This window comes from Pseudopodoces humilis, chromosome 22, assembly GCF_049639895.1.
Source record: "Pseudopodoces humilis isolate 2021_Gansu_Grassland_sample_001 chromosome 22, ASM4963989v1, whole genome shotgun sequence".
Taxonomy (NCBI): Eukaryota; Metazoa; Chordata; class Aves; order Passeriformes; family Paridae; genus Pseudopodoces; species Pseudopodoces humilis.
This window is the reverse complement of record NC_142221.1, coordinates 4,982,020-5,005,069: the sequence shown is the minus strand read 5'-3', so window position 1 is coordinate 5,005,069 and position 23,050 is coordinate 4,982,020. Positions and strand designations below refer to the sequence as shown.

The 23,050-nt window shown below is 57.7% G+C and overlaps 1 protein-coding gene across 1 annotated transcript; it reads left to right on the top strand.

Annotated features, from left to right (window-relative positions):
- Positions 1–723: 723 nt before the first annotated feature.
- On the top strand, positions 724–22,226 carry NCS1 (neuronal calcium sensor 1). Its single transcript, XM_005527274.3, has 8 exons — positions 724–1,084; positions 14,122–14,146; positions 15,661–15,799; positions 16,272–16,350; positions 16,461–16,549; positions 16,851–16,928; positions 17,249–17,365; positions 18,034–22,226. Exons 1-7 carry the CDS (start codon positions 1,021–1,023, stop codon positions 17,345–17,347), a joined length of 573 nt encoding a protein of 190 aa, XP_005527331.1. The 5' UTR covers positions 724–1,020; the 3' UTR covers positions 17,348–17,365; positions 18,034–22,226.
- The last annotated feature ends 824 nt before the right edge of the window (positions 22,227–23,050 follow it).

The following is a 23,050-nucleotide window of genomic DNA, read 5'->3' as shown; positions in this document are numbered from 1 at the left end:
CACCACTCTCAGAGAGAAGAATTTCTTCCTGATACCTAATCTAAACTCTGCCCTGTGTCAGTGTGGAGCCATTCCCCCTCTCGCTCCCTTCCTGTCCCTTCATGACCTTGTCCAAAGTCCCTCTCCAGCTCTCCTGGAGCCCCTTTAGGCACTGGAAGGGTCTCTGAGGTATTCAGAGAGCCTTCGCTTCCCCAGGCTGAACAACCCCAGCTCTCAGCCTGAACATCCTGAGTTGAAAGGGACCCACATGGATCCGACTCCTCCACGTGGGGAACAGTCCCCTCTTCATCTGGAGAACCCAGATGGAAAATGCTTCTACAACTGGAGCTGTTGCTGTCCCACCAAGGTCACCCCCGGACTCTGAGCTCAGCCTTTCTCCAGGCTCTGTGCTCCCACCGCCAGCTTCCCTTCTCCTCATCCCCACCCCTCCCCTGCTGTCCATCAGCTTTCCCCCCCCACCTTCAAGGAGGACTCCGATTCCCGGCATTTCCCTCCGCGTGTTCCCGCTGATCCCTGCGGGGCGGCTCGGGATTGGGGGGGAGCTCTGGAATCCCTCTCCTTCCCGGGTCCTCCCGCCATTGGGAGCGGCGGGGCCGTGCCGGAGCCTCATTCCCATCCCCATTCCCATCCTCATCCCCATTCCCATCCCGCTCCCGCAGCGCGGGGCGGGGCGCGCCGCCCCCCCGCCCCTCCGCGCCCCCGCGGCCGCTCCGCGCCCGGCGGCGGAGGGCGGGGAGGGCGCGTGGAGCAGGGGACACGGACAGGGACACGGACACGGACACGGACACGCACACGGACACGGACACGCACACGGACACGGACACGCACACGGACACACAGCGCGGCCCCGCAGCGCAGCTCTGCGGCCAAACCCCGGCCAACAAAGCCCCCTCAGCTCCCCTCGCCGCCGCCCCCCGCGGGATGTAGCCGGGCCAGGAGCCCCAGCGAGGCAGCGGCCCCGCCGCTCCGTGCCCCGCAGCGAGGCCGGGAGGCGGCGGGCTCAGAGGCGCTGCCGCCACCATGGGCAAATCCAACAGCAAGTTGAAGCCTGAAGTTGTGGAAGAGCTGACCAGGAAAACGTACTGTGAGTGCCCGGGGGGCTGCCGGGGGGATGCCGGGGGTGTGATGGGATCCTCACTCCCCTGGGTCGGTGCCGCGGAGAGCGGCGGCTCCTGCGGGGCCGCTCCCGGGGAGGGCGCAGGCTCGGCCGGGCTTTGTTGGAAGAATTCAGGGATTGGCCTGGGAGGAGGAAAAAGCCCATAAGGCAGCAGGGACACGAAGAGGGGCAGCGAGCCAGAAGAAAACGCTGTTTTTTTACAAAATCCATCCTCCGTGGCCTATTTCTGAGCCTCCGGGAACGGCAGGGCCAGGGCCTCATCCTGCCCACCGGAGCATCGCGCCCTCCCTCGCCGCCCCCCGCCCCTGTTCCGAGCATCCTTCCCCCGGCTGCCCTGTGCCAAGGGCCCCCCGCGAGGATTGTCCTCCCCGCGCTGCCTCCCCGGAGCCCGGCAGCGGCTCCCGGAGCAGGGTGCCGAGCGTCTGGGTGGCTTCCAAAGTTTGGGTGCGTACTTGGAGGGGTTCCCTTTGTTATTGCGCTCTGAAGTAGAGAGAAGAGCCCGACACCGGCGAGTTCGATGTTTTTCTGAGTATCTCAGTATCGGTTTAATAACCTGATTTTCTGAGCGAGTGGCTTTCCCGTCTGGACCTCCACTATAATCTAATTAACGTGGCTGGTGCCTCAGCCATCCAGTTTTAGCAAAATCATTTATTTTTCCTGAAGGATGCACAAAGGAAACAAAGGCTTTGCTGGCTCAAGTTTGCTTCCCCGCTTGCTGGCCGCAGATATTCCCCAAACGTGCGGCAGACCTGTGAGCTCTCCCCTCTGTCATTGCTGCAGTCCCACGGCAGCGCTTACCCAAAAAGGCAATAGATTAGGATGCAGCAAGTTCTCCCATATGGAGAAGAGGCAATACTGGTGCATTGCACAACCCTACACGCGGGGTTGCTCTCTGCCGTGGCACAGGCGGGAGGAGGGCAGGTGGTGGGGGCATGTCCGCATCGCCAAGCCGGGTGTGATGGTAGGAGAGGCTGGGGTACGCCGGCTGGGCTTCCTCAAAGTGCTCAGGGGGAGGAAGTAGTGAGAATGTGGCAGTGCCAGGTGGGCACAGCCTGGGCTGGAGCTGAGCTGGGTTTTGGTGTCCTCACTGCAGCTGTCGCCCACGGCGAGTGCAGCCGCGCTGGGCCAGGTACCATTAGTGCTGTGCTGCAATCGCCCGCTCGCTTTGAGCCAGTGACGCCCTGATCTCCGATGGAGCCCCAGCACAGCCTTGTCTGCTGATGATCTCCTGTGTGCTGGGCTTTCTGCACACCTGGGGTGGCTCCTCTGCCCAGGAGGGTGCCAACACCATTGAGTGAACACGGGGCACACAGGCGGTGGTGCCCCATGGCTCACAGCTGAAGCCAGCCAAAGGCAGTGCTGTGAAACCAATGTCTTTGGGCACAGGGATATCTCTTTGCTGGATAAGGCCAGCAGGTCATTGCTTTTTTTGAATCACTTAATTCCCAACTTTCTGCTCCTCTCTTTTGGGTACCCTCCCCTTTCCAGTGTACCCTTTCCAAGAAAGATTGTGGTCCTCTGATCCCTCTCTCAGTGGGTTTCCAGTCTGTCTGGAGCTTTGCCTGCCTGCTCTGGACCTCTTGCTGCCTCTTTTTAAAGACCCCTGCACCTGTGCAGGTGAGGCAGCAGCACCCAGCAGCACCCAGCAGCACGTGGCCCTTTGCGTGGCTGGAGTCTGGTGCAGCATCCCAACGTGCCCCAGCAGTGTGTGGCTGGTGGTGTGGTGCCTGTCAGGGAGAGATGTTGCTAATTCCAGGGTCTGTTTGTTGATCTCTGCTCATTCCTCCTCTTGTCTCTGGGACTAATTACTTTTGCTGAGCACTTCTGCCCCTTTTCTGCAGCTGTCAAGGCGAGAGTGCATTCCCTTGTCTGGTGAAGCACTTCACAGGGCCCTCCCAGGCACGGCTGAGAGCCTCTGATTTATCTTTAGACCATGGGAGATTAAAAGATACCAATTTCCTTCCATGTTTTGCCAGGCAGAGGAGAGGCAGGTAGGAGGGCAGGGCTGTGCTGAGAACGGTGGGAGGAACTGATCCAGACCCCTGTGCTGTGGCTGGTGGAACAGCTGGAGCAGGGGACAGTCATACACACAAATCCATGGCCTGCTCAAGAATTTCAGGGGGCCTGCTTGGAAAAGGTTTGTTTTCCACAGCATGTTGATATTTAGGCACGTTTCTGGCAGACCCAAGAGCATTCCTGGCCTGTGCTGCCCATCCCATTTCCTGGCTGCCACATTACCAAGCAAGTGCTGTCCCTGCCTTGTGTGTGATGCTGTTTCTGCTGTTGCTACAGCACATCTGGGCAGATGTCTCCAGCAGCCCAAACTGATGGGAACCTGCATTTGTCCCAGGGAGGTTCCCGTGGCAGCGTGAGCCGTGGCTGTGGTACGTGAAGGGCTTCTCCCACACTGGGATTTCCTTCCATTGCATCATTTTCTGTTTGTATGAATTTCCATACAAAACAAAGCAAATATCAAAAAGGCCCCTCTCAGTTCTGCAGGATCAGAGAGAAATGTCACCCCCTCTCCCTGCCCCACACAGCTTTTCTGCTAATTTGTCTCATCCATGGGACACAGATGACCTCTGCTTCCCCTCAGTGCTCCTCAGAGCCTGGTGGCTTCTTGTGTCTCTTGTCCTCTCTGAGCTCTCCATCTCCTATTTGTGGTGTTTCTCTGGCCATGCCTCAGTTGCAGCAATCCTGGGAGATGGGAGCAGCCAGGAGAGGAGCATGGGAAGGCTCAGGTGCCAGGGCAGTTGTGGACAGGGAGGTTGAGCTGAGGTTGCTGCAGGGCTGCCATCAACAGCCTCTGTGAGCTGTGAGAAATGATTTCCTGCATGCATTCAGAGCAGGTTGTCCCAGGCCCTGCTGGGAACTGGACATGGAAAAGCAGGAACCTGGAAACCTCATCTCTTGGCTCCCCTCCCCACTCTTCTCCTGACTTACAGTGCTGGGGGCCAGATTTTAATGGTACTTGGACACCTAAAGGCACAGAAAGGCTTCTTTGGAGTGCCAGCTGCCCAAGTCCTGTTGGTTTGGACCTATCTCCTTGTGCCTTTCTGTGTCTCTGGGCACCTGAGTGCCCAGGAATACCTGGCAATGCCAAGCTCCACTGTCTGCCAGGTGCTGGAATAATGCTGGTGGGGACAGCCAGGCTGCAGGGCTGTTTAACCCTCCTTGGAGACTGGGCTGGTGCCACACAGGAGCCTGCAGGAGAAGTCAGTGCTGAGTGATAATAATACTGAATAATAAATTATGTAATTCTTCGTACTTTCATAGATCCTTTCATCAAAAAGCCCTCAAGGTGCTTTATAATAATTAATTTATTAGTCCTCCTGATGCCTCGTTGGGATAGCTCAGGGATGCAGTTTGGTGTTGTGTCCCACACTCCTGAGACTTGGAGGAACCACCATCCACCCTGGATCACATCTTCATCCATGGGGATTTAAACCTGAGCTTAACTTGAGCCAGGTGCTCACATCTTAGGGCCACAGTGGGATTTGGGATTGTGTTTAAGAGCCTTGTGTGGCCTCACTCAGAGGGTTCTGCTCAGCTGGAGATCTGTGAAGGTCCTGAGGCGTGACTGCGGCCTGAATGAAGTGTGTGAGGTGCACGTGTGCAGTTGTGGGTGCACGATACATGTCCTGGGTGGAAATGGTGTGCACTCCTGGGAGAGAAACTGGGAGAGAAATACAGTTCTGAATGTCCCTACTCACAGCAGCACTCCCAGCCAGTAACTCTTAAAATCATGAAGCAGCTTTAAAAATGTGCACTTGCTTCAGAAGAGCACATTTTAGCTCTTCTTTTTTTTCCAGTCATTTTGGGGAGGATTTGCTTTCAGGGTTCCCTTTGCACAGCTGTTGCCCGTGTCCAGAACCAGCAGTGTGTTATTTTTGAGGCTGCAATAGCTGAGCAATCAGGCATGCTCAGAGCTCTGTCGGTGCAGCAGCGTCGCTCTGGGGCCAGGTTGGGGTCAGGGTTGGTAGTCCCGGTGCTCCTGAGGCCACAGAGGGGCTCAGGTGAAGGTGTGGGAGCCACGGTGAGGCTGCCAAAATGACACCCAAGCTGCAGAGTGGGTGCAAGGAAGATGCTCTTTTCCCAAGAACCACATCCCACCCACTGTGATCTATTTTGTGGATTTTAAACTCACTCCAGCATCATCATTTTCTGCTCTTTCACGATAAGCTGCAAAATTGGCTCTGTTGCTCGACAGTAATGCAGGGAATTAATGGGCATTAGTTTAAGAGCAAACTATAAACATATTGATTTGTAGTTACAGGGGTACGTGGTGGCGGGTGGAATCCTGTGGGAAAGGAAAGGAAATTCTACGATTGCAGCATTTGCAGCCAGGATAATGGATTGGTTCCTTGCTGGCTGAGCCAGGCTGGGGCTTTGCTCCATCATGCCACCCCAGTGCTGAGGAAATGTGCTGGCTGGGGCAGTGGGCAGGAGCAGAGGAGGGGCTTTGTTAGCTCCCCCACTGCTGCTGGTTTATTTTTAGCCTCTGAAGTGTTTGGCCCCAGGCACTGGGTTTGTCTGCTAGGTTGGTTTGTGTTGAAATCCCTCCTGTTGCTCATCCAGCAGAAAGCAGGGTGAGCTGGCCGGGTGGCTGTGGACCCGTTATCCCTCAGTGACAAATACTGGATGAAATTGTCAGTGTGGTGACTTTTAACAGGGCTTGGAGTGACAGGACAAGCAGGAATGGCTTCAAACAGAGAGCAGGGTTAGATGGGATATCAGAAAGAAATTCTCCCCTGTGAGGGTGCTGAGGCCCTGGCTCAGGTTGCCCAGAGAAGCTGTGGCTGCCCCATCCCTGGAAGTGTCCAAGGCCAGGTTGGTTTGGGGCACTGGGTCAGGACGATGGGCAGGAGGTGCCAGAGGGATGCCCAGGGGCTGGAGTTTGTTTGGGGCCTGTTTTTGCTGCAGCCACGTGTAACCAGAGCTGTGAAGAGGGTTGCTGTGCTGCAGGCTCACTGCAAGGTCAGTGTGGACCTGTTGTGCTGCCTCTGGAGGGCTGTGGTGGTCTGGAGGCATCCCCAGCTCCTTCTCCAAGGCAACCCCAACCTGCTCCCAGTGAATCCGACCCAGGGCATCCCACACGCACATGGACCTGGGCCTCCATAGGTAGGTGCAAGCAAAACAAGTTCTGGGGTTTCAGAAGCAAGTTTTGAAGAGTCCCTGCAGTCTCTGGGAGATTCTTGCAGTGCCAGGGTGGGAAGGGGGAGATGTGACCGATGCCCTGAGGGTTCTGTCGGTGGCAGAGCGGAGCAGCCGTCCCCGCCAGCCACGCTCACGCTGCTGCTGCTCCAGCATCACAAGAATCACATTTCATTTATCCCCTGACATGTTAATGGATCTGCTTAACCACTCTCCTGACCTTTGCTGCTGCCGCTATAATTAAGGTTGTGAAACAAGAAGCTCTGAAGGCATCAAAGGAAGCGGCTGCTTCAGGGAGGAGCCTGCGGGAACGCTCGCTCTGTTATCAGGTTGACATTTGTGGGGTCACTTTGTTCCTCCTTCCCCTCCTTGTTCTCCTGGATCTTCTTGGGAGCTGGATGCCGAGGGAAGCCAGGGTTTGTGCCCTGGGCAAGGGCGGCCATGGGTTGCTCAGCCCCAGGGCATGGTCTGTGTCGCTTCCATTGCCATCACTGCCATGGGATCCCCAGTCCGGTGGTGCCGGCACAGGGCTCCCTCCCCACGCCTCCTGCTGGCAGGAGAGCTGCCTGTGCTTCAGCCACTTGTTTTCCAGCATCTTCTGATTGATGGCTGGACCTGCTGGAGCTGCTCTGGCCACCCCTCAGTGCACAGTGATCCCTGCAGGAGACGGGGAGGGCAGCGGAGGTGGCCCTGCTGCCAGCAAGGCTTTGCCTTGAGCATCCTCCTGACATTTCCATGGCTCCAGGGAGTGATGGCTGAGCCAGAGACACTTCCTTTCCTACTGCCCACACTGCTCCAGAGGGGAGTTTTCTCCTCTGCCCAGGGCAGGAATTTCTCCTTGCATTGGGGATGGCGCCTTGGAGTGCCAGGTCACACTAAAATTCCTGTGGCCGAAGGATGGATTTGAGCAGGTGGCAGGACACAGCTGCCCCCTGGATGGCCAGGCAGGGGGGCTGCTCCATCCCTGCTCCCAGCAGCACTGGGAATCCTCTGCCCCTCCAGGCATTGCTGCATTGGCTTGTGGGGAAGCTGGGATTCAATCCTAGGATAGACCTGCCACAGCCACCAGCTCCTGCTGCGAGGTGCTTCAGCCTGATTCATTAATTTCCAAATGAAGGCACTGTCCTTTGCCCTTCCTCTCCTGTCTTTGCTTCAAAGAACAATTGCTGCTTTTCCCCTAAACCAAATTTCCAAAGCCTAATGTCGGGTCCTTAAATATTTAATAAAGTCTAAAAAGGATTTCAGCTGCATATTGGCTTTCCTATTGGTACCAGCCCCGGGGGAGATGAGAACTGCTCATGGACCTGTTTATCCAGTCTGGGAGCAAGGCAGACCACTAATGGCAACCTCCGGCAAGGAGAGTGCCGAGCACCCCGGCACTGCTCCGGGAGTTTCTCCGTGTCTCAGAGGAACAAATGACACCAATAATGCTGTCGAGCTCCAGCTCTGAACGTCTTGGAGGCTCCTGCACCTGCCGTGGTGCTGGTGATGTCTGTGTCTGATGGGGAGAGAGGCCAAACTGGGAAAGCTGAGATGGGGATGTCCTGCTGTGACAGGTAGGCAGCCCTGGCTGTGTTAGTGCCCACGCAGTTTGGGTTGCTCCCAAATCCCTTGGGGATGTTGCAAGGATGGGCTCCCACACAGGGACACCCCATGGTGTGGGTGATGTGGCTGGGAGCAGGGATGGCACGGGGCTGAGCTGGGGGAACAGTAGTTGGGGAAAGCTGGGAGCAAAAGAAAATTACATCAGTCATATTCCAGAACAGTTGTTTGCATGGGGGTGACCCTGGTGCCACAGTGGTGTTTTAATGCCTCTTCCCCAGAGCTGTCCCTGTGCTGCCTGGGAGCAGGAGCAAAGCCCAACCAGGGGTGGTCTGGTGGCCCCAGAGCTGGCAGAGAGCATGGGACTAGGGCATCCTTAAGGAATTCAACCTGAATTTTAATGAGACCAGATCATCAGGACCAAACTACCCAAATTTCCAAAGTGTTGACGTGTGGTGTATCCTAAAAGTTACACTCATCAAACTGGGACCTGAGTGAGCTCTGAGTGCCCCAGGATGGGCTGATGGACAGTCCTGGGGGAGGACTGAGCCTGTGGCAGCCTGCAAGAGTTCACCCTTTCCCTCCACTACTTTGCAGCTCCCGTGGGCGCTGGGCTCTGCACTGGGGGATTGTTGCTGGAACTGGGGCTGTGCACTGGGAAGAACCTTTTGCCCGTGCTCCAGCTGTCCCCAGAGTGCTTCCCCCTGAACCCCCGAGCTGCACAAAGCCACCTGACAGCCCAGGCTGCCAGAGGTGACCCCAGCCAGCCCTGGCATACGGGGCATCTTCCTCTCTCCGCAGGGAGGTGCCCGTTCTGCACCGGACAAGTGCTGCCCAGCACCTGTTTGGGGGCTGAATGAAGTCCCACAGCTACTGCACTCACCTGCAACAGCCGCTGCTGTGCTCCTGGCTGAGTGTTTTGTAGGGACAAGGCCTGGAACATGGAATGACCACTCAGGTTGTGATGTGATTAGCCCAGGTAACTCTGCAGCGCCAGGGGCCAGCACTGGGTCCCCCTGTGCAAACCGATGGGCCCTTGCTGTGTCCGTGTTGGCAGGTGTGAAGTCTGCACCGAGCACCTGCTGCACCGAGCCCGGTGATCGCTCTGAGGGACCAGAGGTGAATTCTGCAGGGGCTGTTCACACCGTGATGCCGATGCTGTGATCCAGGGCTGGCGCGGAGCCGGAGCGAGCGCACGCACACGCTGCCGAGCCGGGCGGGAGGGTCAATATTGACATCGTCACCATGTTGAGAGTGGAGTTTGTATCAGATTTACGTTCAGAAAATTCTTAAATACGTGTTTCGCCGAGACGAGGGGCGGAGTGTGTTCGGCATAAATTGCAGGGTGTGCGGGGCTCACCCCGCAGCAGCCGGTGCTGCTCACATGAGGGGCCCTTCAGCGCACGCATGAGCACCCCAGGCTCTTCCACTTCTGCGCCCAATTCCTTCACGCGTCAGCACCCAATTAACACACACATGAGCTCACAATTAATTTACATATGAGCACCCAGCTGGATTTATGCATGGCTGCCCAGTGAATTCCCGCTGGATCGAGCGCTGCTGCTCTGTGCATGAGCACCCTGGTGGTTGATGCATGAGTGCCCAATTAATTTGCGCACGTGCCTGCAATTAGCTCACGCCTGAGTGTCCAATTCTTGCGCCAGCACCTGATGCATTCACACCTGAGTGCCCAATTAGTGTGCACAAGTGTGTTATCTCCTAATTACACTAATTTACACATGAGTGCCCAATTAGCTCGCACAGGAGTGCCCAGCGAATGGGCGTGTGACTGCTCAATTAATCCGTGAATTCGTGAATGCCCACAAAAATGGATGCGTGAGCCCCCAGCTGGTTCGTTCGTGAGTGGCCCTTTCACTCTCGCCGCAGCACCCGGGCAGTTCATGCATGAGCACCCAATTAGCTCACCTGGAGGCGCCCAGATAATTTATGCATGAGTGCCTAATTAGTCCACGCATGATCGCCCGGGGTGTTTTTGCATGAGTGCCCCTCTGGCTCAGGCATGGGTGCGTAAATGCCCCGTTCCTTCACGCCTGAGCACCCACTTGGCTCACGCAGGAGCGCCCATTGTGGGTGTCTGATTTCCCCCAGCCTGGGCGCTGCTCTGAGCGCTCTCAGCAGGTTTAGGCAGCTCCAAACACGATGGGAGCCCCATCTCGGGGTGATGTGCTGGTTCCCCCAGGCTAGGATGCCCGGGGACCCTGTGAAGGAGCCACAGCAGGTCCCTGGGGGAAATAAACGCCGCAGGACTGCCCTGCCATGACCCAGTGTGTAGTGCTGGATCAGTTGCCCGGGGCTGGCACAGCCCATGAGCTGGCATAGCTGGAGTGCCCTGTGGCGGTGAGGGAAGCCGCTTTGTGCCTGGAAATAATTAACTGGTTTCCCTGATAAGGCTGCGCTGCCCACGGAACAAAGGTGCTGTCCTGGCAGATGGGACAAGGGGGGACGTGTGGGGGCTTGGTGGAGACTCCTGACTGCTGCTGCGTGGGGACAGTGCTCGCTGAGCCTTCGGGAGCCCAGCCCCGCATGAGGACAGAGCCGTGCCGTTTTGGCACGCAGGGGCTGGGCTGAGTGCGCACAGTCCTGCCCAGGGATCACCCTGCGCCCGTGGCCAAACCCCTGCCCTTGCACACAGGGGAAGGGATGTCAGCACAAAACAAGCCCCTGTGGGGCTGAAGCATCACGTCGCCTCATGCATCCCACCGTGACCAGGACTCCCTGAACCATTCGAGTGCAGCCACCTCCGGCCCCGGTCCAGCGAGCAGCCAGCTCCCTGCGGCAGGGCGGCGGATGGGGATTTGCAGTCCCGGCTCTCTCCTCTCCTCTCCTCTCTGCCTGGAAAACACAAATTAACAGGCTTGAGCACTGATTAACCAGAGCTGATTCTTGCTGCAGTGGCAGCTGGGTGGTGGGAGGAGAGGGGGCACGCGAAGGGCGGGTGGTGACGGAGCTGTCAGTCCTCGCCTGTGCCACTGGGATTGATGGAGAGGTGGGGGGAGAGGGCTGGGGGGGGAACTTAGGTACCGGCAGCTGGGAGGAGGGGGCTGGGGGCTGCTTGGATGCTCTGCCTCCCTGCGCTGTGTGAGACGTGAGACGCCAAAACCTCCCGGCTGAGGTGGGAGCGGGAAGGGGCCGACCAGCGAAGAAAGAGGGCCCTTGGAAGCGGTTCGGCCGTGTGGGGCAGCTCCTGAGCTGCTCTGGGTGCCTGTCCCTGTCCCCGCAGCCGGCCCTGCCTGCGCTGAGCCCGCTCCCGGCGGTTCCCGGCTCTGTGCTCGGTGCGGGGCTGAGCGCACGGGTCGGCGCCTGCGGGGCTCCGCTGGGGCTCCCGGCTCGGCGATGCCTCTTCCGGAGCTGCGCTTCATAACAAATGACAATACTCTGCCTTTATTCAGCGCCTTTCATCCCCGAGGAAGCCGGGGCACGCTGCTCCTAACGAGCTGCTGCGTGCACTATTTATAGGCGTCCCCGGAGCGGCAGCTGAGCCCGGCTCCCCGCTGGAGCACGGCCAGGGACCCGGCCCTGCTCCGGGGGGCTGCTGGGGGTCATCCGCTTCTTCTGGGGCGTCGGGGGCGCCCCTGGCCGAGGTTTACATCGCTGCAAATTGACGTGTGTCCGCTCAGCATCGCGCCGTAATCGATGCCGCGGGAGGGAGATGCAGCAGCTGCCGCTGCAGGTTCTGTCTGTGAGCTGGGCTCTGCCTGCCGGGAAATGCAGAGCTCAGGGACAGCCTTGTCCCCGCCGTGTGTCCTCTGTCCCCAGCCTCAGGATAGGTGGCTCAGCCACGCAATCAGCATTAGCATTCCTAATTGGTGCCGCTCGGAGTGTCAGCGCCCGGCAGGGTCGGGGTGGCTGGGAATGGCAGCCCTGGAGTCATCATCTGTCCCGCATCGGTAACAGCAGATGCAGGGAGGCAGGGACCAGGGCAGGGATGGTGTGGTTCCCTGCCCTGGGAACGCTGCCCCCGGGCAGAGGGGAGATTTTGTGGCAGTGGAGGGGTGAAGGCAGAGGTGGGTGGTTTTCCAAGGGCTGGGATACGAGGCCGCATTCCCACCTCAGGACAAACCCCACAGATTCCCCAGCACCCAAGGCTGGAGGGCAGGCACCTGTGCCAGTGTCCTGGAGGAGGGATGGAGCTCCGTGTGGCTCCATGCCAGGATGCACACTAACAAATCCCTCATTGGGAGCCCTCTGCTGATTTCCAGCCTGGCAACTGAATGGTTCCCTCCTTAGGAAAAGCCTCTCCTGCGAGCATCACACATTTCTCCTGCGGCACGAGCTGGCTCCGTCCCTCCCTCCTGCCTCAGCCCGAGCGTGTCATTACCAGCATTTCTCCAGTACTAAAAAAAGCACAAATTTCTTAATTGTTTCCTGCTGGAGTTGAAAGGCAGCTCCCGGGCCCAAAATAGCATGTTGGGGGAAAAAGCAGTCGAACGAGAGAGAGCAGAAGGCAATTTGCCTGGAGGGCTGAGATGAGCTCTGACTGCAGCCCTGGCTGCTGCTGCAGTCTGTTTTGCCTGCCCCGAGGGCTCACCCTCATCCTCCTTCTTCCACTTGCTTTCCTTGGTGCTCATGTGTGCTTGGGCCTGCAGAGCTGGTGCCTGGGGGATCCCCTGGGCATCCTCAGGATGGAGGTCACGGCTGATGTCTCCGTGCAGGTATGTGCAGGGAAGCCTGTTCCTGTTGGAGATGTCACTTGAGATCTCTCTTTTAGAAGGATGCTTCTGTGTAGCCCCTTTCTTTCTTTTATTTTTTTATTTTGGGATGGGGAAATCCCTTGGAACTGCTATGACTGATGTTTTAGCCCACCCCAGCTTGGCTGCTGGATGCAGTGTGTCCTTCCTGGCTCCCTCTTGCCAGGAGACCGCTGTCTGCCCAAAACAAACAACCCTCCAAATCCCTCCTGTGGCACTGCCAAAGCCCTCAGTATTCTCCAGCCCAGATGCTGAGCATCCCTGTGCCTGTGTCCCCTCTCCTGGGGAGCTGTGATGGACACCCCACCGTGCTACAGTGGGTGCTGTTTTTGCTGAATCTCATGGGAAGTGGGGGGAATTGGAGTCTCTGTCCCTCCAGTGACCCCTGTGCTGGGCTGGAGGGACCCTCCAATGCATGGGGACAGCTTTGGGCACAGTAATTCCTGCTAGCAGGGCTGCTGGAGAAGAAATTTCACTGGTGATGAGGTGAGGGCTGTTATGTGCCCTCTCGGCCACCCCAGCCTTCACCTCTGAGCTCTGTGCCTTCTGCCAGGCACGTTACAAACATTCCTGATGGAAAACTGCTTACTTTTTCTTTCTTGCCATCCAAGGTAATTGACATCTGTTGGTGTGTCTTTGGTCTCTATTTTTATCAGCCGTTTGCACACTGACATCTCCACTCTCCTCATCATCCCCGCACCGTTCAGACCTGTGGCTTTTTCATCATTATTTAGACGCACGACACAAGGGAAATGACAAATGAGGCTGTTCCCCTCTGTGCCCACCTGCTGGCACCCAGCTCCCCTGTGTGGGGAGGCACAGGCACAGCTCCTGCAGTGGGACACGCAGTGACAAGTGCCAGCCCTCTGCCCGGCATCCCTCAGAGCCTTTCCTCTGCTGAGGACATTTTTCATCTCAGCAGCTGTCCCTTGGCTGTGGACACTTGGGGTTGTCAGTGCTGTTTTCTGGTTTGTCGTATTTTGGGGGTTTTTCCAGAGCCTGCTGAGGCTCCCCAGGGTGTTGGGATGGGTTTGAAGATGTTTCTCCAGAGGCAGCTGGTACATGGGGGGATGCCAGCCCTGGGGCTGTGCCTGTGCCCACGCTCAGTGTGTCAGGGCAAGTCCCTTCCCTGAGCTGCCTCCAAGCAGATGTTTTGGCAGATGTTTTGAGGGATGTTTTAGTTCTGGGAAGATGAAACAGCAGGGCCAGATCCTCCCCTGGCATGATCAGTTTGTCCCCTTCATGGTCCATAGCATCTTGCAGCTGTAGTTCTGCACTCCCTGAGTGCAACACAAAACATCTTGTGAGTCTCCCTGGTTTCAGGGGTCCCCAGCACTTGCAGCTCTGCCCCCATGGACCACCTGGGCTGGCCCAGTCTGTGCCTCAAAAGCAGTTTCTGCCACATGGGGACCATGTGGGGAACACCTGGCAGCTCATGGAGCCAGTGAGGCCTGGGCATCCCCCAGGAAAGTCATTGTTGAGAGCCCCGGGGTGTTCCCCAGGGAATTCACTGATGGGGAGTGCAGAGGAAGAGCTGCCACTGCAAAAGTACTAAATTTCTGTCTCTTTTTTTCTCTTTTCTCCTGTTTTCTCTTGCAGTCACGGAGAAGGAGGTGCAGCAGTGGTGAGTGCCTGCCATGGTGGTGAGCTGGCAGGGGCATGGGGCTGTGGGCAGGGGACAGGAGCTGGTGGCATTCAGTCACTGAGAGCAGGAAGGTGCAGGAGCTGTGGACAGGTGCACCAGTACTGGGGTGCAGGTGCTGCCTCATAGAGGGGAGACCAGAAAATGGATGAGTTTTCTTGCACACCCTGTGTAAGGGCTGGATTCTAGTGGCTCTTCCCTCCCCATACAAGCAGCCAAAGAACATGGGGACATGGGGACTGGTGTCCTGGTGCTCTCCACGAGGCTGGTGCTGTCCCAGCATGTTCCCTTTGGCAGAAGGGCCTGCAGAGGCTGGGGTAGGATCCACAGTTTCTTGCCAGCAGCACGCTCTCGCTCCATCCCCTCCACCCCACCGAACACAGCGCCCTAGAAAAGCCACTGCTTCCCTTTCATCTCGCTATCCCACCAATCAAGGTTTGCTTTCTTTATCTCTTTCTCTCATCCTTCCCCCCCACCCGATGAGTCATAGCTGCAGCATCGTGAAAAAGATGTCACCGGCACTTCGGTTTCCCACCTCACCACCCCCTTCCCCTCCTCCTCCAGCCCTTGTCCCGCTGCAGCGGGCGCCTGACAGATCTGGGCGATGTTGCATAATATTCACGTAGCCCACGTGATCCCCGTGTGGTCCCACATGCTCCCTTCACGCTCCCTGCGTGTGCCCACACCCACGGAGCCACCGAGCCCTTCCCTGCGCCCTCCGGTGCAGCTGCACTTTCCAGCACCCAGGTCCAGTCTGGAGCTGGAGCTGAGGCCTTTTTGGGGTGTTTGAGCATTGATGGGTTTTGGAAGTAACCTGGGCTGTGCCACCTGAGGACACAGGAACCCCGCTGTGCCCCCCCCAGCTCCTTTGAGCAGCTTTCACTTGGGGTCGTGCAAAAATTGTCAGGGAATATCCCGAGTTGGAAGGGACCCACAAACATCCTCATAAGTCCAACTCCTGGCCCTGCACATCCCAAGAATCCCATGTCCCTGCAAGTGTTGTCCAAACACTTCTTGACCTCTGGCAGGCCTGGTGCCATCACCACTTCCCTGGGGAGCCCGTTCTAGTGCCCAACCACGCTCACAGAACTCAGTGGTCATTGTGCCATTGTTTCCTGGCAGGGCATGGCTGCAGCGTGGCATCGCTGTCAGTCCTGGCTGGGCAGTGGGTCCATGTCCCCTTCCATCTCCCACACAGTGCTCAGCACAAGCCTGGTTGTGGCCCTGTTGCCACTCTTGGGCTGGCAGCAGGTTGGCCAGTGCAGTGGGCACCGCTCGGTGTCACTGGTGCCACTTGCTGTTTGTCCCCTCTGCCACCCTCCCTGGGGTGCCCGCGAGGACCTCATCCACAGGGCTGGGGTGCTGTGGTGGGTGATGGGAGTGGCACAGGGAGCACCTGGGGACCTTCCCAGCTCCAGGCCACTGCAGCACTGGGGAGGAGCTCCCATCTCAGGGGGGAGACCCTCCTGGGCCCATGCTCTGCCCTCCATCCGCAGGTACAAGGGCTTTATCAAGGACTGTCCCAGCGGGCAGCTCGATGCCGCCGGCTTCCAGAAGATCTATAAGCAGTTCTTCCCCTTCGGTGACCCAACCAAATTTGCCACCTTTGTTTTCAACGTCTTTGATGAGAACAAAGTAAGTCTGGGATCCAGAGGCATGGGCCAGGGCGGTCAGGGCGGGGCCTGTGGCCATGGTGGGATGGATTTGGAATGTGTCTGCCTGGGACTGGAGGAGCAAAATATTCCAGTGCTTCCTGGGGCGTGAAACTGAAGCAGCGCAGCTGGAGCGAGCCCCCACACTTGTTTCAGTTGAGGAAAGTCACGTGGGGAAGGGTGATGAAGTGGCAAAGCAGGAAAGGGGGAACGTGGTGTTTTGGTGCCGCTGACAAGAGCCCGTCCATGCATTCCAGAGCTGCTCCTGCCGGGATGTTCCCTGGTGGGCTGGGCACCAGCAGCTGCATCACAGTGCTGGAGAAAAATGAGCATCACCCCTCCCTCCCTCCCTCCATCCTTTTTGGATGTGCCCCCTCAGAGGGGATACGAGGGCAGGGAGGACTTTCCTGGACAGGAGTGGCAGCAGCACCTTGACCCCTCCTTTCCTCCCCCAGGATGGGAGGATCGAGTTTTCGGAGTTCATCCAGGCACTGTCAGTCACCTCCCGGGGGACGCTGGATGAGAAGCTGAGGTGTAAGTGCTCCCCAGGGGATGCTGGTGGGCTCAGCCCCACGAGGGTGCTGGGGTGTGTGTCCAGGGCAGGGACCACTGTCCCAGCCCCTTGGTGTTGCTCTGTCTTGCAGGGGCGTTCAAGCTGTACGACTTGGACAACGACGGATACATCACAAGGAACGAGATGCTGGACATTGTGGATGCGATTTATCAGATGGTGGTAAGAGGGGCAGGGGGTGCACGGGGTGAGCAGCCCCTGGGGTTCCCTGCTGGACTGGAGCTGGGCTCTGTGGGAATGCTGAAACACCCCCAGTTCCTTCTTTGGCCTTTTTCAGTGGGGAGTTGTGGCCATTGTGGCCAGGGCAGTGTCTGGACCTGGCTGCTGAGGGTGGTTCTAGTGCCAGCACTGTCCCCTTGCACCCTGTCCTGATGTGGGGCGTGTGGGGACAATCCTGGCTTGGGGACAGCCTCCAGACAGGGCACAGAGGGGTGTGTGACCTGGTCCTGTCCTGCTGCTGCAGGGAAACACAGTGGAGCTTCCTGAGGAGGAGAACACACCAGAGAAGAGGGTGGATCGGATTTTTGCCATGATGGACAAGGTGAGGATGCTTGAGGGTTTTTTCCCTGTGGCCAAGGGATTTAGGAGGTGCTGTGGGTCCCTTTGCTGCATCTTGGCTCCTGTAAGAGATGTCCCACCAACACAAGGTCAGCTGCTGCCAGGATCACTGTGGGATACTCACATCCCTCTGGGATCCCTGTGTGCATTTCAGGCTCTCCAAGGTGGCATTGTCCCCTCCATGGCTGCAGGCATGGGTGGCTCTCTGGGGGAACCGAGGCTGAGGCAGTGGGGTGGGGAGGATGTGTGGGCTGCTGTGGATGTGCCGGGGTGAGGCGGGGCAGTAACAGGAGTGTTTTGCAGAACGCAGACGGGAAGCTGACGCTGCAGGAGTTTCAGGAGGGCTCCAAGGCCGACCCCTCCATTGTGCAGGCGCTCTCCCTCTACGATGGGCTCGTATAGTCCCAGGGCTGAGCGGCGGTGAGTGCAGTGCTGGGGGCTGTGGGGGCCCATCTCCCACCTGCCTCGTGCCCTTCCCACCTCCCCCAGACACAGGCAGCTGATTCTCCTCTGCTAAAGCACCAAAACATGGATATCCCCCCCAAATCCAGCCAGAGGGAATGCTGACCCCATTCTGACAGGTTTCTCCCAGTCCTCCCCCTATCACAGAGCCCCCTCAGACTTCATCCCGTGGAGATGGAAATGTTTGTCTGCGGCACAGCTCACGCCCTCACCAGCAGACCTGGTTGCAGAGGAGGCAGGGAGGCAGCTGGCGAGCTGGGGGCACGGGGATGCTCCAGAGACAGATTATATTAAATGTTTTATTTATCTTACACCTTATTATATTATGCCCTGGAGCTGGGTTTGGCACAGCAGTGTCAGGGACGCTAGTTCACAGCATCATACAGATGCTGGGCTGGGCACCCTGTGGTCTTTGCTGTGCCCTGTGGAGCTGTGCAGGGTCCCTTGGAGCACTTTTGGTTATCACAGTCCAGGCAATGTCCTGGGGTTGGGTTGTTTTTTAACCCCACGGGAGCTATGAGATTTTCGATATTATTCTGTTTCCAGCTTTGCCCTGGTGTCACAGCCACAGGGATTTCTGCCCATCCTTCTCACCCTGTTTCCCTTCTGCCCACCCTCTCCTGCAGATGTCTGGGGGAAGATGCTCTCCGTGCCATCCAACCACCGCCGCGTGAAGCTTGCCTGTCCCTCCCGGCCTTCCTTTCTGTTCCGCGAGCAAGGGATGCCCTCGAAGCGCGAGCTCACTCCCCCTCTCCGCACTCCAGCCGCTGCCATCCGCCAACTTCTGCTTTTCCCACAAAAACCCCGCGCCAGACCCAGTCTGAGCGGCAGCGAACGCCCAGGACTCGAGGGCCGGGGGAACGGGTCGAGCATCGCCGCAGGCAGAGCCCCCTCTCGGCCTCCTCGCCCCCTTTGCTCCCTTCTCCTACATTTTCGGATGGGACTGCGGATGTGCCGGCGGGGTTCTCTCTTGGGAACCGGCCGGCCCGAGACGGAGCCCAGAGGTACCGGGGGGCTGCACCCCCGGGGAGGCCGGGGAGCCGAGGCACCGACGGCGATTTGGAACAGAGTCCTGGTGTCACCCACCATGCCGCTGGCAGCCCAGCTCGGCTCACTAGGGATATATATTATATTATTATTATTTTAATTTTTTTTTTTTTTTTTGTGAGACAGTATTGTGCTGTTTTGTTTTTTGTTTTGTTTTTCCTTTGGTGGAAAAAAGTGAGGCGCTTTTTTTTATATGCCTATCTCAACGATCGATATCCTTATTTATTTGTTGTAAATGTTGCTGCTGTGTTTTGTCTCTCATGTGTGTGTGTCCACCCACCCAGGTGAGGATTTGTAAGGTTTACATGCTCGTACACTATTGCGGGGACCCAGGAGCCTGCAATAACAATGAAGCCAAAAATCTGCCTTCCCCCTCCCACCCCCTGTATCCCAAGCTCTGTGGGCTGGCTGCTGTTTGGAGGGGATGCTATAGCTTCTTCTCCTCTTCCTGTTCCCAAGTTCCCTGCCTTTTTCTGTTCATCCCTCCCTTTGGGAGCTCAAGGAAGGCTCACCCAGCGCAGACTCTGAGCAGACCAAGTTCCATCCCTCAGCTGGGAAGGGTGAGGAAACTGCTGGCCACCAGAACGTCCCCATTTCCTTCCTTTTATTCATTTTCTCACTGCATGAAAAAGTATTAATGGAGCCCAGAGTTGGGTTTTGCTTCCAAGCAGATTCCTTTGCTATGTTCTGCTTTGCCAACAGTGGGAAGTGTTTGGTGGTGGCTGTGAATCATCCTGTGTGCTGGAGGGGCAGAGGGGGAGCCTTGCTCTGTCCTGCTCCCCATCCCAGCTGGGATGAGGTGACAGGGGACAGCCAGGCTGGGCTGTGCACAGCTCAGGGTGTCTCCTACCCCGTCACTCCCACAGGACACGGGAGGTTTTGCTGTGAACCCAGGGCGTGGCCCCTTGGGGAGCCGCTTGCGCCCACCTTGGCTGGGAATACACATCTGGGGACACTGGGCTGCAGCTCCCCCGTCATGAGCGAGGCCTGCATGGCCTCTCCAAACTCCATCAACACCCAGCACCCTCTGGGATGTGTCCCCAGCTCAGCCCCAGCAGCCCCCACACCGTGGGACGCAGTTGGCATCTCTGCTGGAGAGTGAGCGTTGCATGGGTGATGCCTCAGCTGCCTTGGCCCCTGCTCTGGGAAAGGAGAGCCGTGCATTCCCTCAGGAGCAGAGTGCAAGAAGCCTTTGGGGCCCCTAAAGCCACCTTGGGGCCTCACCCTTCCATCTCTGGTCCAGTTGAAGGCAGCAGCATCTTTCCACCCGGCTGCCTCCCAGCTCCTGTGGCTAAGCCCAGACAGAGGAGTGTCCCCACAGCGGTGGGAGGTGACATCTGGATGTGGAGGACAGTCTGACAGGTGTCTCATGATGCAGGAGACAAGGTGGTGCTCAGTGCTCCCTGAATCCTCCCAGCAGGGCAGCGACAGATACCCCAGCCGAGGGATGCTGGCTCTTCACCGTGCAGCCCCACTCCCCAGTTTTGGGATTTTGTGCTTGTGGTACTTCTTGATGCCCATGAAAAACCACCTTTCCCCATCCCCAAGGAGACTGATCTCACGTCCATGTGCAATATTTCTGCCTCTTCTGCAGTTTCTGCCCCTGAGGATCCGCATGTTTCACTGTGGGGGTGCTTCTGGAGGGTGTCCCTCACCCACTCCCATGGAAATCTCCTTTTCTTCGTTGCTCTGTGGCCAAAATGCAACTCTCTGGGGTAGGTTTTTGCAGTGCCTGCAACTTCCTGAATGCTCATCTGCCAGACTGATCCCCTCCTGGTGCCAATTGATGTTCCCAATGAATGTGACACTGCTGTGATCACCTCTGCTGATGAATGATGGGCCCTGCCACGTTTGACACAGTTCCCAAGAAAAGGCAAACCTCATTTGCTCTGACACTTTTCCCCTGGAAAGCTTTTAATTTTTGGAGGACTTGTCATGGGTTGAGCTCCATCAGTGCTCACAGTTGTCTCCCGAGGGAGTCAGCCCTGCCAGGGCTCTTAGCACACTGAGTGTCCCTGAGCAAAGCGCTTTGACCCCAGTGTTCCCTCTGGCTGCAGGTTTGGGATTCTGCCTTGGATGCTTGCAGTCTCCCTTTTGGGGAGCACCGAGGGCCCCTCATTCCTCCTGAGCACCACCAGGATCTGCATCGTCTTGGTATCACTGAAAATAAGGCTTGGAGCATCTTGTGCTTGGGAATGTTGGCCTTAACCTCCTCGTGCCTCAGTTTCCCCATCAGTGGAGGGGCTGGGGTGAGCCATCCCCCTCTGGAAAGCAGTTTGGTGTCTGTGCCCTGGCAAGCATGAGTGCTGGATACAGCTCAGGACTGCGGGCACAGGGCAGGACCCACGTGTGGGAAGCGCTGGGGTGGAATTCACATCAGCGAGTCTTTAATTCCAGCCTCTCTTCACACCTGCTCGTGATGAAACAGCCAGCAAGGCCTGGTTTGTCTCTGTTCGTACTCGGGTTCCTGGTGCCTGTCCAAAGCAGAGCCCTGGCCGTGGGAAGGGGGCCCAAAGCACAGCCAGGCAGAGGTGAGGGTCCAGCCCCGGTGACTGTGGCATGTGCCCCCCTCTCATTTGTCCCTGTCAGTGTTGCCCCATTAAATGCCATGTCTGTACTTTCCTTTCTTTTCACTTTTCTGTCTGTGTGCTGACTGTTGCTGCTTTGTATCCGTCTTTCCTTGAGCTCTGGGGCTGGGCTGGGCTGAGCTGTTTCCCCCAGGAGCAAGAAGGTGGGAGAGGGCTCTGGGGGCAGATTCCCCCTCTGCCCTCTCCTCACAGCACAAACCAGGACCAGAGAGAGAGAGAAGTGAAGGGTTTTTCCTCTGGAGCAGGCTTTTAATTAATTAATGAAATTTATAATGACACCAGGCTGGTCCCAGGAGCACTGTCATGGAAGGGGATGTTTATTTATGGGGGACCCCAAATCCTGTTTGTGCCAGGTACCAGCTGCATCTCACCCTCTTTCACAGAATGCCTGTTGGTTCTTCCTGTTGGATGTTGGATGGCGAGGCTGAGGTCCTGGGAATCCCAGCCCAGTCACTGCTCCTCAGTGGGCAGGGGTGCAGCTGCCTGGAGGGTGGAATTGGCCTGGAGTCTTGGGATCTGGGTTTGAACCCTGCTTGGAGCAGGGCTGGCTTTGAAGCAGGGCCAGGCATGGCACGGTGGCAGCTGAAATCACTGGCAGAGCTGCCCCCTTCCCATGTGTTTGGGGTTGGGGGGGTCATTTGGGGTGGGTGAGTGACCTGCAGCCAGCTCACTGTCCCCCGTCCAAGGAGGAGATTTGGGGCAATTACTGAGAGCATCTATCACCTGTCCTTCCTGAGGGGAGGGTCTGGCTGGGACAGAAGCAAGGGCTGAGGACAGAGGAGGGAGCTGATGGCTCTAGTGTCAGTGCACAGTTTGGGGTGCAGCACTTTTGGGGTCTCAGTTACGCGTGTCAGCCCTGTCCATGCAGCAAAGTCATCCTTCCCTTCTCTCTCTGCTCCAGTGGCCGCCAGCCCCGGGCTGGGTGCCCTGTGCTCCAGGTGTGACCCTGCTCAGGGGGGTGGCCCAGCCCCGGGCTGAGAAGCAGCAGCTCCAGCAAGAGCCCTGTTTGTGAAGATGAAGCCTGTGTGTGCGTCCGTGCCGGTGTCTCGGCTTGCATGCCCCGCTGCCTTGTCTTGAGATGAATTCAAGAGCAAACCAAGCAAATGAAACAATTTAATAACAGAACGAAACAAAACCCAGGAACTTTGTGACAGTGGAAATAAAAGCTTAACGACAGTAACGAAGTGGCAGTGGTCTGTGATGTGCTGCGCCGGGGGGGTCATGGGGGCCCCCAGAGCTGCCCTGGCACCCAGCAGGGCTGGCAGCTGGGCTGGGGGGTGTCACTGTCCCCTGCCCCAAGCACAGGGCTGTGGGGCACCAGCACAGATGTAAATAGGGATGCTCTGGGCTCTGTGGGCAGGCAGGCACTGTGCCCACACCTGTGATGAGCTGTCAGGTCTCAGCTCCAGGCATCCCAGGCACCCTGCACCCCCAAAACGCTGCTCCTCCCACCTCCTTTCACCCAGACACAGTTTGCCCTCTGCCGGGTCCCATCCTGACACAGTGCCTGCATCCCCTTTTCCTTTTGCAATGGAGACACAGCCATGTGCCCATGGGCACCGTCCCTGTCCCCTCTGAGCCTCCTCATCGATGCAGCGGGCTGGGAGCCGCTGGGTCACTTTTGGCACACAGCGGCTGCAGAGGAATCTTGATACGAACATTCCATAATTGTGTCTCGCTGCCCGGACCGGAGGTGCCCCTTGGCAGCCCCCCCTGCCCTGGCAGGGCTCACAGAGGGGCTCACAGCCTGGGCTGGGCTTTTCACGTGCAGCAGGGTCGCGTTGGCCATTCTGCACTGCCAACTCTTCCGGAAACGAGCACTGCGAGGCCTCCCTGCCAGCCCCTGTCCGTTGTGTTTGCTCTCCTAACGAGGATGACTAATTATTTTCGGGAGGCCAGAGGAGATGCCCTAATGGTCCAAACAAGGAGGCTGTGTTTGTGCAGGGGGTTTTGTCCAGAGGTGCTTTGTGCCAGCACATGGTGGGAGCTCCCAGAGATTTCTCCCCTG